The sequence below is a fragment of the Bison bison genome, unplaced genomic scaffold (genome assembly GCF_000754665.1).
Source record: "Bison bison bison isolate TAMUID 2011002044 unplaced genomic scaffold, Bison_UMD1.0 scf7180017864038, whole genome shotgun sequence".
In the NCBI taxonomy this organism is placed as follows: domain Eukaryota; kingdom Metazoa; phylum Chordata; class Mammalia; order Artiodactyla; family Bovidae; genus Bison; species Bison bison.
Genome location: NW_011494610.1, coordinates 1023401 through 1035800, shown reverse-complemented (window position 1 = coordinate 1035800; position 12400 = coordinate 1023401). Strand labels below are relative to the sequence as shown.

The following is a 12400-nucleotide window of genomic DNA, read 5'->3' as shown; positions in this document are numbered from 1 at the left end:
TGAACACCCAGGACTGATCTCCTTTAGGATGGACTGGATCTCCTTGCAGTCCAAGGGACTCTCAAGAGTCTTCTCCAACACCACAGTTCAAAAGCATCAATTCTTCGGCGCTCAGCTTTCTTCACAGTCCAACTCTCACATCCATACATGACCACAGGAAAAACCATAGCCTTGACAAGATGGACCTTTGTTGACAAAGTAATGTCTTTGCTTTTTAATATGCTGTCTAGGTTGGTCATAACTTTCCTTCCAAGGAGTGTCTTTTAATTTCATGGCTGTAATCACCATCTGTGGTGATTTTGGAGCCCCCCAAAATAAAGCCAGCCACTGTTTCCACTGTTTCCCCATCTATTTCCCATGAAGTGATGGGACCAGGTACCATGATCTTAGTTTTCTGAATGTTGAGCTTTAAGCCAACTTTTTCACTCTCCTCCTTTACTTTCATCAAAAGGCTCTTAGTTCTTCTTCACTTTCTGCCATAAGTGTCATCTGCATATCTGAGGTTATTGATATTTCTCCAGGAAATCTTGATTCCAGCTTGTGCTTCCTCCAGCCCAGCGTTTCTCATGATGTACTCTGCATATAAGTTAAATAAGCAGGGTGACAATATACAGCCTTGACGTACTCCTTTTCCTATTTGGAACCAATCTGTTGTTCCATGTCCAGTTTTAACTGTTGCTTCCTGACCTCCATACAGGTTTCTCAAGAGGCAGGTCAGGTGGTCTGGTATTCCCATCTGTTTCAGAATTTTCCACAGTTTATTGTGATCCACACAGTCAAAGGCTGTGTTAAAGGCATCATTATTAGAGGGAAATAATACTTGGTATCAAACTGTTTCACATTACTAATGGAATGGAACTAATTGCTACCAATAACTACTATTTACAGTCATGTGTGTGTGTGAATATCCTCCTCTGCTTTGTCCGTGGGCTTCCCTGGTGGCACAGGTGGTAAAGAATCTGCCCACAATGCAGGAGACCCAGTTTCGATCCCTGGGTCGGGAAGATCCTCTGGAGGAGGGAATGGCAACCTGCTCCAGTGTTCTTGCCTGGAGAATCCCATGGACAGAGGAGCCTGGTGGGCTACAGTCCATGGTGTTGCAAAGAGTCGACTTTGCACGACTGAAGCGACTTAGCATGCATGCATGCCTTGTTTGCAGCCCTAGGATTTTATATCCAGCTCTCCAGATCTGATGCTGGCAGCGACCAGGTTCCAGGGATGAGAAAGGGGCCAGGTGGGGACTGTGGCAAACTGGTCAGCACACACAACCCCCGACCCCATAGGGTCATGGACAGCCACTGGAGACATCAGTTCCACATCTCTAACTTCAGGGACGCTTTCTCAATCCTGGCTACACAACAGAACCACCTGTAGAGCTTTCGAAAAATACTGAGGCCTCAGAGCCTCTAAACCAGAACCTCCGGAGTGGGACCTGGGCTTTCTCAGGACATTCTAATGTTCATCCTGGGCTGAGAAGGGCGGGCTGTGGTTATACCTGAGATGCTGGTGAGCTTTGCAAGTATCTGATGCTGCGGGACAGCCTTTCCTGACCAAGTAAGAAGAGTACAGAGTGAGTGAGAGCTGGGTGGCAGCTGGGAGTCACTGGGTCAGAGTTCTCCCTGTCTGGTCAGCCCCCAGGGAGTGACTCTGCATCACCCCCCTACCCCAGCATCAGTGTCCTATGAACAACCCTTCACTTCCTGCTTTAGTGCCCTGGCCTCCAGCCTCAGGCATTGCATTTGAATGCGAGCTCCCACCACGGGAGCCCTGAGGCCCTTGTCCCCATGGCCCAGGGGGAGACGATCTGAATTTAGCCTTCAGACCCCAGCCTTAGGCACAGTAAAAACAACAGTCAGCCATGGTGGAACCCTGCTCCCTTGTGGTATCAGCAGGAAAAGAACAGCCCAGAGTGGAGAAGGGAAGAGACTTCCCCAAGCCCCTGGGGTGAGACAGGGAAAGGGCCAGAGCTGGAGCCTAGACCCTTCCTCCTTTGTCCAAAGTGGCCAAAGTGCATTTGTAGTTAAACAGGGTGAGTTTGTTATCACTGCTGCAGCGAGGAAAAACACACACCGTGGGCAATGACAAAGAACTCAGGGATATTAGAAAGAACCTCTCACTATTTGGACTTTGGTTGGGGCATTTGGGGTGGGGGTGGGGACCTAAGGAAGCAGGGTTTGCTTTAGGTTGGGTGCTGTCAGAAACTGGCGGTCCGGTGGCTAAGAATCCACCTTGCAATACTGGAGATATGGGTTCGATCCCTGGTCAGGAACTAAGATCCCCCAAGCTGCAGGGCAACTAAGCCCATGCACTGCAAGGATGACCCAGCTCAGCCAAAAATAAAGTGAATAGAAAAAAAAAAAACCTGGGGACAATTCTGTGATTAGGTAAGAAGTAGCCATTTCTTTAGCAAGAGAAGGGGATGCTTGGTATTTTGTGGGTGGCAAGTGGCTTTGCACTTAAACAAGGTCACAGTGTCCTCACTCTGGCTCACTTTATCAGTCTCAGAGTGACTGGAGTCAGTGATGTGTAAGAGTATCTAGGTCCAACAAGACAATGATGTGTCGTAGCTGGATCAGACCCGTTCCAGACTCCAGGGGCCATTTTCTTGTACTTTCTTAATAGTAACCCACATTTCCTGAATCCTCACTAGTGCTCAGATTCCTGTTAATTTTTTAAACTCAGGGGCTGGCAAACTTGGGTGCACCAAATCTAGCCTGCCATCTGTTTTTCATCTAGCCTGTGAGCTAAGCATAGCTCTTATGTTTTTAAATAGTTGTATAAATCAAGCAGAAGATTTTATGACATGTGAAGATTATATGAAATCTTCAGTGTCCAAAAATAAAGTTTTAGTCACACTTACTCATTTCTGTATCATCTAGGGCTGCTTTCATGATACCATGGCAGATTTGAGTAGTTACAACAGACATCATATGGCCTCCAAAGCCGAAAATATTTACTGTCTGGCCTTCTGCAGAAGAAGTTTGCCGGTCCTTGCTTTAAATGGAAATATTCTGTCTATAGCAAATAAATCAACTCTTTAATTCTCTTGATAACCCCAGGGGAATTATTACTTCCAGTTTATGGATTAAAGAAATTCAAGGAGATTAAGGGATTTATCTAAACCAGTTTAACTTTGGCACCATTTGACATCTTAGATGGGAAAATTCTTTCTTGTGGGGGCTGACTCATGTGCTACAAGGTGTTTAGCAGCATCCCTGACCTCTGACCATTAGGTACCAGTAACACCCCCAGTACCTTAATCTCAGTTGCTACAACCAAAAATTTCTCCAGACATTGTCCAATGTCCCTTGGAGGCAGAATCCACCCTAGCTGAGAACCACACTGATCTAAGGTCACAAAGCAACAGATGGAGACTTGACCCCTGAACCCATGTGTCCAGTTATTAATCACACTTCCAATGCCCAGGGATGGATTCTTTTGCTCTTGGTGATGGTTTCAGCTGCAGGAAATTTTAATCTCTTCAGTTTTCTCCTGTGGGGAGGCTGACCTGTCAAGCAAGGGATTCTTTAGAAACAAAATCATATCCTTTTCTGACTCTCCTCTGCTCAAACTCTCCCCTGGCTCCACTCCCAGCTGGCTCAGAGGAGAAGCTAAAATTCTTATGGTGAGCCCCAAGACCTCTGTGTGATCCAGACCACTTTCTGCTACCCCAGCCCCTGCCCTGTCTCCCACCTCCTCCTAGTCTCCCTCTCCATCACGCCCCTCCAGCCCCACTGGTCTTCCGTCTGCTTCCCAACATACCAGACACACTCTCACCTCAGGGCCTTTGCACTTGCTGTTCCTGTTGCCCCAGTCCCTCTTCCCACAGCTCTTCAAATGATTGACTCCTTTTAATCCTGGAGGTCTCAGCTCAAATGCCATCAGCTCATATGTCTCCTCTGTTGACCTGATCACGAGTCTACCTGCTCCTCCTCCCCACTCTGCAGTCACTTTCCATCGCTTCGTCCAGTTTTACTTCTTCCACCACTTTCATCACAACCTGAATGTTTTGGTCTTCTTGGAGATTTTCAGAGCTGCCATGGCCTGTATTGGAATTTCTTCCTCCCAGGGGTTTTTTGGTTTCATCTTTATTTTGAACACCGGAGGCTCCCTTGGGGCAGATCTTCCGAAGAGGGAGCCAGGTGAGTTCTTTAGATCCATCTGGAGAAATACAAGCATACCCCTTTCCCTGTAAGATTAATTTCCCAGATTCCATTGTTTAGTTAGCCCATCTTGATACCAAATGAGCAGAGGAAGAGAAGTTTCCTTCAATTCCTCAAGATGTTTTTCTGCTCTTGTCAAGATATCTCCTTGTGGTAAGTTAAAAAAATTTAAAACAAATAAAGCTGTATTAACAATAGTTATAGGATTAAAGAATATCTTGCATGGGAATCTAGTAAAGTCTGCTCTGGATAGGAAAGATAGAATTGTTCCTGTGTATTCCCCCTTTTTAATTTTTTTATTTGTAGTTTCAGTGTGTGATGTGCTCATTCAACTATGTCTTATGCTTGTGGATTAAAAAGAATGCCTGTAATATGTTTGATAGAAAAAGATTGTAAAAATTGTTTGAATTGCTTAGAGATATAAGCAGGAGGGCCATTGTCTGTTTTTATGCAACTAGGTGTTCCCATTACTGCAAAGCAAGCTAACAGGTGGGTTATAACGTGTTGTGTAGCTTCACCTAAAAGAGGTGTGGCCCATATAAAAGAAGAATTTGTATCAATATAGACATGTAAAAAAGAAGATGGAGAAAGCTCAGGGCAATGAGTCACATCCATTTGCCATATTTCTTTGGGTTGTAATCCTCAAGGATTGATACCTTGTGAAATGGGTCGAAGATGTAGGGGTCTACAAGTAGAGCAATTACTAATGATTTCTTTAGCATGGCGGGATAGAATTTTCCAAATCTGGTATAAGGAGCCAGCATTATTATGTAATAGAGCATGTTGTTCTTTGGGAGTAGCAAAAAAAACAAGCTTATCAGTTTGTTCATTACCATAAGTCATTGGACCGGGAAGGCCGGAATGTGCTCGAATATGAGTAATATATAATAATGGATTGTAATTCAAGAAAAAGTTGTTGAATAATAGATTGATTAGAATTTATAGTAGAATTTTCTATATTTTTTAATACAAAAACTGAATATGAGGAGTCAGAAACTATATTAATAGGGTAAGGATGTAGGTGAATAACCTGAATAAGAGCATATAATTCATTTTGTTGAGCAGAATGAAATTTAGTATAAAAGACTTTATATTTTTTGAGAAACCAAAATGAGGCTTTAGAGTTTTTACTCCCATCTATATAGAAAACATCAGCTTGACGTATAGGTTGTGATGTAACAATGTGAGAGATAATAAATTCAGTATTTTTGAAGAAATTTCAAAGTTTATTAGAAGGATAATGAAATGAAATTTTTCCAAAATAGTCTAAGAAGGCTATTTGAAAATTGGTAGAAGTTTGTAATGCATTTTCAAATTGAGTTTCATTAATAGATAATACAATTTTATGGGGATTGGAGCCAATCAAAGTCTTAGTTCTATTTCTCCCATTGATAATTATTAGAGCGATTAAATCAAGATAGGGCGTAAGTGACTTTGTCCCTCTAAAATGTGTATAGATCCATTCTACTGGGTGTTCTTGTTGGGCAAGAAGTCTGGTGGAAGAATGGAGAGAAGGGAGTATAAACAACTCTCTAATATGAGTAAGAAATTGTTTTTGTAATTTATTTTGTACTAAATTCATGAGTTTACTAAAATACACGAGTTCCTCTCGTGTATCTTGTGAAAGTGAATGAGGGCTATTTAAATCAAGGTCTCCTTTTAAAGTATTAAATAAATTAGTCAGTTGATAATTTGCAATGCCCAAAGAGGGTCTAATCCAGTTTATATCACCTAAAAGTTTTTGAAAATCATTCAAGGTTGATAATTTATCCATACAAATTTGTGTTAGTTGGGGAGTGACATTTTGTCTATTAACAATAGATCCTAAGTAATGGTAAGGTGTAGAGGTTTGAATTTTTTCAGGGGCAATAATTAATCCAGAGTCTTTTAAGCATCGTTGAGCTATATTAAACATATGTTGAGTCTCTAAAACAGATGGGGCCAAAAACAGTATATCGTCCATATAATGAATAACAAGAAAGTCAGGAAATTGTTTTCTCACAGGTTCAAGGGCTTTGGCTACATAATATTGACACATGGTGGGAGAATTCATCATTTCTTGAGTCAATACAGTCCATTGATATCATTTATGAAGCCTGATATGATTAGGAAAAGGAAGAGAGAAGGCAAATCTTTCTCAGTCTAGAGGATGTAAAGATATAGTAAAAAAGCAATCCTGTAAATCTATAATAATAATATGCCAGTTTTGAGGAATAGTGGTAGGTGATGGAATTCCTGGTTGTAATGCACCCATAGGTTTCATAGATGCATTAGCTTTTCTAAGGTCTGTTGCTGCTGCTGCTGCTGCTAAGTCACTTCAGTCGTGTCCGACTCTGTGCAACCCCATAGGTGGCAGCCAACCAGGCTCCCCCGTCCCTGGGATTCTCCAGGCAAGAACACTGGAGTGGGGTGCCATTTCCTTGTCCAATGCATGAAAGTGAAAAGTGAAAGTGAAGTCGCTCAGTCATGTCCAACTCTTCGTGACCCCATGGACTGCAGCCCACCAGGCTCCTCCATCCATGGGATTTTCCAGGCAAGAGTACTGGAGTGGGGTGCCATTGCCTTCTCCGTCTAAGGTCTGTTAAGAGATGCCATTTGTTAGATTTCTTTTTTATTACAAAAATGGGAGAATTCCAAGGAGAACAAGATTCCTCAATATGTTTCAATTTCAGTTGTATATAGATAAAGTTCCTTAGCAGTCTCTAGTTTCTCTTTTGTAAGGGGCCACTGCTCTGTCCAAACAGGCTCGTCACTTTCCAAGTTATTTTAATAATTGCATCGTTTGTTAAGTGAGCAGTGGCCCATAGGAAAAACGTAGAATACATATTTGAGCTTGTCATTGCATAAGTAAATAATCTTCCTATTAAATTAAGGGGTGCATCTATAACATAAGATCATAATGCTGTGGGCTGGCCTTCTGGTCCCTCACATGGATATATTTGGACACTTTGATAAACCTCTTGTACTTTGGTTTGAGAAACTCCTGCAATCTGGCAAGAAATTCTCTGGATAGGCCACGATTTGGGCCATAAATGTTTGGAGATAATAGTAATATCAGATCCAGTATCAAGAAGACCAGAAAATTTTTTGCCATTAATTTTGATATTTATATTTGGTTAGGTATATTCAGATATAATTGATGTCTATAAGGATTGTTTTTGATCTGTACTGCCGAATCCATCTGTCCACATACCATCAGAGGAGTTAATAGAAATGTAAGGTAAAAGAAGTAATTGAGCAATTTTATCTCCCTTTTTAAATTGCCATAATATCTGAGATAACATAATTTGAATTTCTCCCTTATAATCTGAATCAATTACTCCAGGGTGAACAGTAAATCTTTAGAAGTCAGACTAGATTGGCCAAGTAAAAGACTGAAGGTTTGTGGGGGTAGGGGCCCAAAAGTCTGGCAGGTATTCTAAAAAGGACTGCTTGAGGAAAAAGGAGAAAATCGTTTAGGTATATCACTGGCAGCACTGCCGGATGTTGAGGGTTTGAGGGAAAAGATGAAGTTTGCCCCTGGTTTTTGTGGATGGGGACCTGGGGAGTCCCCAGCTTGGAGTTTCCTGAAATAGGCTTTCCTTCAACATCATATTTAGACCGACATTCCCTGACCCAATGTGTTTTATCTCCACATGCAAAACATCTTTCATTCCCCTTTTTAAAAGCAGCAGCAATTGTTTCAACTAGCATTTGCATTTTTTGAGTTTCTGATCCTAAATTGCGACAAGCCTTCAAATAGTCGATGATAGCCCCAGTCTCATGGATTGGAGTGATAGCTCTTTGACATTTCTGATTTGCATTCTCATAAGCAAGCAGTTTTCCTAGTTGCTTTTTGGCTTCTTCTCCAATAACACTATGGGAAATAGAAACTTCCAATCTAGCTAAAAAATCATCATAGGCTTCATTAGGTCCTTGAAATACTTTTGTGTAGCTGCCTTTAGGCTCCCCCTGAGTAGTAATTCGATTCCAAGCTTCAAGGGCAACTTACTTCAGTTGCTCATGTAATAAGGGAGGGCATTGTATTTGGGCTTTCACTGCATCAAACTGCCTGGTACCGGTTAACATTTCAAAAGTAATTTGATTTTGGGGAGCACCAGCTCAAGCATTAGAATTGGCATGATCTCGGGCTACATCCTGAAACCACATTGTCCATTGAAGATATTCTCCTGGCTTAAGAAGAGCCTTTATCAAAAGTCGCCAATCATAAGGAACAAAATTTCCAATAGAACATGCCATAGAGTTTAAAAGTTCCTTAGTAAAGGGAGAATGAGGGCCATACATAGTTACAGCTTTTTTCATTTGTTGCATGTGAGAAAAATCAATGTTTTTGTATTGAGGTATAATTTGCCCTTGAGCATTAATTTTTGAAAACAGGAAATGTGGAAAAGTCATCAGCCTCAGAGATTCGAGATTGTAAAGCCAGCAATCCAGAAAGCTGCCATCGTGAAGGAGAATGAGTAGATAGTGTTTTCTCATAAATATGAGTATAAGCTAAAGGTGTATCATTGTCATCAAGGAAAGTATTGTCAGCCTCAGAAGAGTCATTATCAGAGTCATCTTGTCCTTGAGTTGAGAGGACTTTTGGTTTGGTGCCCGTTGCAAGAGAAGGAGGAGCACTTGGGGCAACCAGAGCAGTGCTGGTGGGAAAATTCTGAAATATTTTATGTTGTTCTAATTGGGCCTTTTGTAAAGTTTCATCATCTAATTCATATTCATGTAACAAGTGTTCTGCCTGTTGTCGATTATCAGGGGGGCTAGAATTTCCTTGAAATGGCAAAATTAAGCTTTAATGAGGGCCCATAAGGGCCAGAAATCCATTGGAATATTTTTTCCCCATCTTGTGGCTGATTCAACATTCTCTTTAACCTGATTCCAAATCTCTAAATCAAAAGTACCTTCATCAGGGAACCAGGGGTTATGTTCAATTACCGTTTGGAGACAAGCCTCTATTCACTGACATGAAACCGCGAGTTCTTGAGCTTTAAATAAATGATGAAGCAAAGCAGAAAAGTGGTGGGGCTTTCCAGCCGTTTGTCCCATTACCCTGCACTTACCGACCCCAGTAGGTCCAGAGTCACTCCGTGAGCTTGCCAAGGGTGTACTCCAGGTCCCTGTTCAGGCGCCACTTGTTTCGGTCTTGACAGATGAGAACCTGGGGAAAGGAGTCAACGAAAAGAAGACGAAGAAAAGAAGGACGCGGGGGACCCAAGTCTCTAGTGGAACAAGGGTGCTTTAATCATGGCAGCATGTGCATATGTATTGTTATACACAGAAGCTTTAGGCAGAAAAATAAAGTTGAGCAAAAACATCGAAAGCAAAAGCATAACAACAGTAACTAAGGGAATAACAATCGTCACAGGGCCAGAAGACAACCCATGTATTGGAAATAGGAACATGACTAAGTAGTTCTATAGAAAAGTAAAAGGTTACTGAAAGGAATCCACGTATATGTTCCATCTCATGACCTCAGTCCTGAGAACTGAGTGCAGCTCTGCTGGTTCCTGTTTTCCAGGAACTGATAAGGAACAAAAGGCACTTGAGAAACAGAAAACATATAGGATTCCTTAACATTAAACATTCCCTGACACCCGAAGTTTTATTTCTTGATTATTGTCAGTCATTGTCTCTAGAATAGTGCTTTCATGGGAGCAAGGACATTGTCCTATATTATTCAGTGTGTACCCCAAGCTGATGGTCAATAGTACACAGTAGGTGCTCAATAAATGCATTTTGAATGAGTGGTAGATTGGAGTCACCCATCCCATTGCTGATCCATTAACACTCATAGCTGGTCTTTCCCAAACATCCCCTTGACAATAACAGTTGAGGTTAGCCTAGGCTTGAGTTATGGCTTGTCCAGCTGCCTTGCAGCTAACTTCCTGCCCCCAGGCCTGAAGCCCTCTCCTAATAGGAACAGGTTGGGTAGAAGGATGGAATTTTGAGTGTTTTTTTTGTTTGTTTTTTTTAATCCAATGACTAGTATAGGCTGGGACCTCAGGAAGTACTCTTGATTGACTGCACAAGAAGGGGATGCTTCTGTCCCACCTGCTACATCCCACTAAAGACCTCGTGCTCTTTCCTCCTAGCTGCTGTGCGGAAAAACGGCCTGCACACTGTGCCCACGGAGATGCAATTCATTGCCGGCACAGAAGAGTGAGTTCTCCTGGTGAAATTCATAGAGGAGCCCGTGCTTGATCCAAGGAGAGGATGAACAAGAATTCCATGCTGCAGGCAATCCCCACCCCCCATTCTTCTCCCGATGACCCAATGCCCAAATTTCCACTACTTCTCCCTGAGCTCCAGCCTCCTTGAAAAAAGAATATGTGGGATGGGCAGGGGAGTACAGTAAACCCCTAAAGGTCTGCTGAGGTGAAGGGTCTGGAAGGAGGGGCCAGAAGAGCAGGAGGCGCAACCACACGACCGTCAAAGAGGAGAGGGTGTACCGGGCCAAGCTAAAGCTTTGTCTGCAGACAAAAGATCCCGAGACAGTAGCAGCCCTTCACACCTGTGTGACTCAGGACGCACCTGGACATTGATGGCACAGCTAGTCTTTGGTGTCTTTTGTATGCAGCAGCAAGGATATAAGACCTGGGTGCTTGGGGTCAAGCAGACTTGACTTTGAACCCTGGCTTTGCCACTTACCGGCTCTGTTGATTTGCACACATCACTCCCCTTCTCTGAAACTCAGTTTCACCTACCAACTGGACATGATGTCAAAACCCACCTGGGTTCTTTTTGAGGGTTGTTTTTGAGATTAAATGAGATCATGTAGATAAAGCCAGTTGTTAGGCCTTCCATGCACAGATGGTAATGCTTGTTATTAATGGTATCGTTATCTCAATTTCATGATGATGAAGCAAACAGCAGGGAGTAAAGTGACTTGCTCAAGGCATCATTGCTGGGCATCAGTCAGGTCTGTTTCTTTCATTCAGCAAATTTATAGAGAACTTACTATGAGCCAGGTACTGTCAGGCACATGGCAACGAACAGGAGAACAAAGCATTGCAAAGCAGGCCAGGGAGGGGGTTGGGAGAGGGAAAAGGCAGTATTTAAATGTGTGTCAGGGGAGACCTCACTAAGAAGGTCATTCTTGGGCAAACACCTGGGGGAGGTGAAGGGTCCTAGGGAATCTGTGGGAAGAATATTCTTAGCAGAGGGGACAGCAGGTACAAAGCCCTGAGAGTTCAAGGCAGCCAGGATGGTAGTGTGGCTGGAGGTGGGGTCACAGAGATTGCTTGTATGGCAGGAGGGCACTGGTTGGGGACAGAGCATGTGGGACCCCACAGGCCACTGATGTAGTTTTGACTTTGAATGAGATGGGAATGGATGGAGGGTCTAGCAGATAAGGACATGATTTTACATTAGTTTGTCTTATCCTGAGGCCTGTGCTCCTCCCTGGCACCGTGTTTGGGGGCTTTGAGTCCATCTTTGATATACGGGTTCTGTAGTTGGCCCTGCCACTCACCACCTTGCAACCTGGGAATCTGTTTTAACCATCTACCCAGGCAAAGCTTGTGCTGAGTCTGTTGGAAAAGAACTGATCCCTACCCTCAGGAACTCCATGTCCATTGGTTGCAGACCCAAGCCCCACTCGCAGTTCAGTTCAGTTCAGTTGCTCAATCGTGTCTGACTCTTTGAGACCCCATGGACTGCAGCACACCAGGCTTCCACGTCTATCACCAACTCCAGAGCTTGCTCAAACTCATGTCCGTCGAGTCGGTGATGCCATCCAACCATCTCATCCTCTGTCGTCCCCTTGTCCTCCTGCCTTCAATCTTTCCCAGCACCAGGGTCTTTTCAAATGGGTTAGTTTTTTGCATCAAGTGGCCAAAGTATTGGAGTTTCAGCTTTAGTATCAGTCCTTCCAAAGAATATTCAGGACTGATTTCCTTTAGGATGGACTGATTGGATCTCCCTGCAGTCCAAGGGACTCTTAAGAGTCTTCTCCAACACCACAGTTCAAAAGCATCAATCCTTCAGTGCTCAGCTTTCTTTATAGTCCAACTCTCACATTCATACATGACTACTGGAAAAACGATAGCCTTGACCAGACGGACCTTTGTTGGCAAAGTAATGTCTCTGCTTTTTAATATGCTGTCTAGGTTGGTCATAGCTTTCCTTCCAAGGAGTAATCATCTTTTAATTTCATGGCTGCAATCACCATCTGCAGTGATTTTGGAGCCTAAAAAAAATAAAGTCTGACACTGTTTCCATTGCTTCCCCATCTATCTGCC

General features: G+C 43.0%; 1 protein-coding gene across 2 annotated transcripts in view; it reads left to right on the top strand.

Moving 5' to 3' along the window:
• Positions 1–12400, top strand: part of SLC13A3 (solute carrier family 13 (sodium-dependent dicarboxylate transporter), member 3) — an 86162-nt gene that overhangs the window by 38972 nt on the left and 34790 nt on the right. For both annotated transcript variants that reach the window (XM_010835053.1, XM_010835052.1), the window contains exon 4: positions 10253–10319. In XM_010835053.1, coding sequence (XP_010833355.1) covers positions 10253–10319 — 67 coding nt within the window. The remainder of the gene's footprint in view (positions 1–10252; positions 10320–12400) is intronic.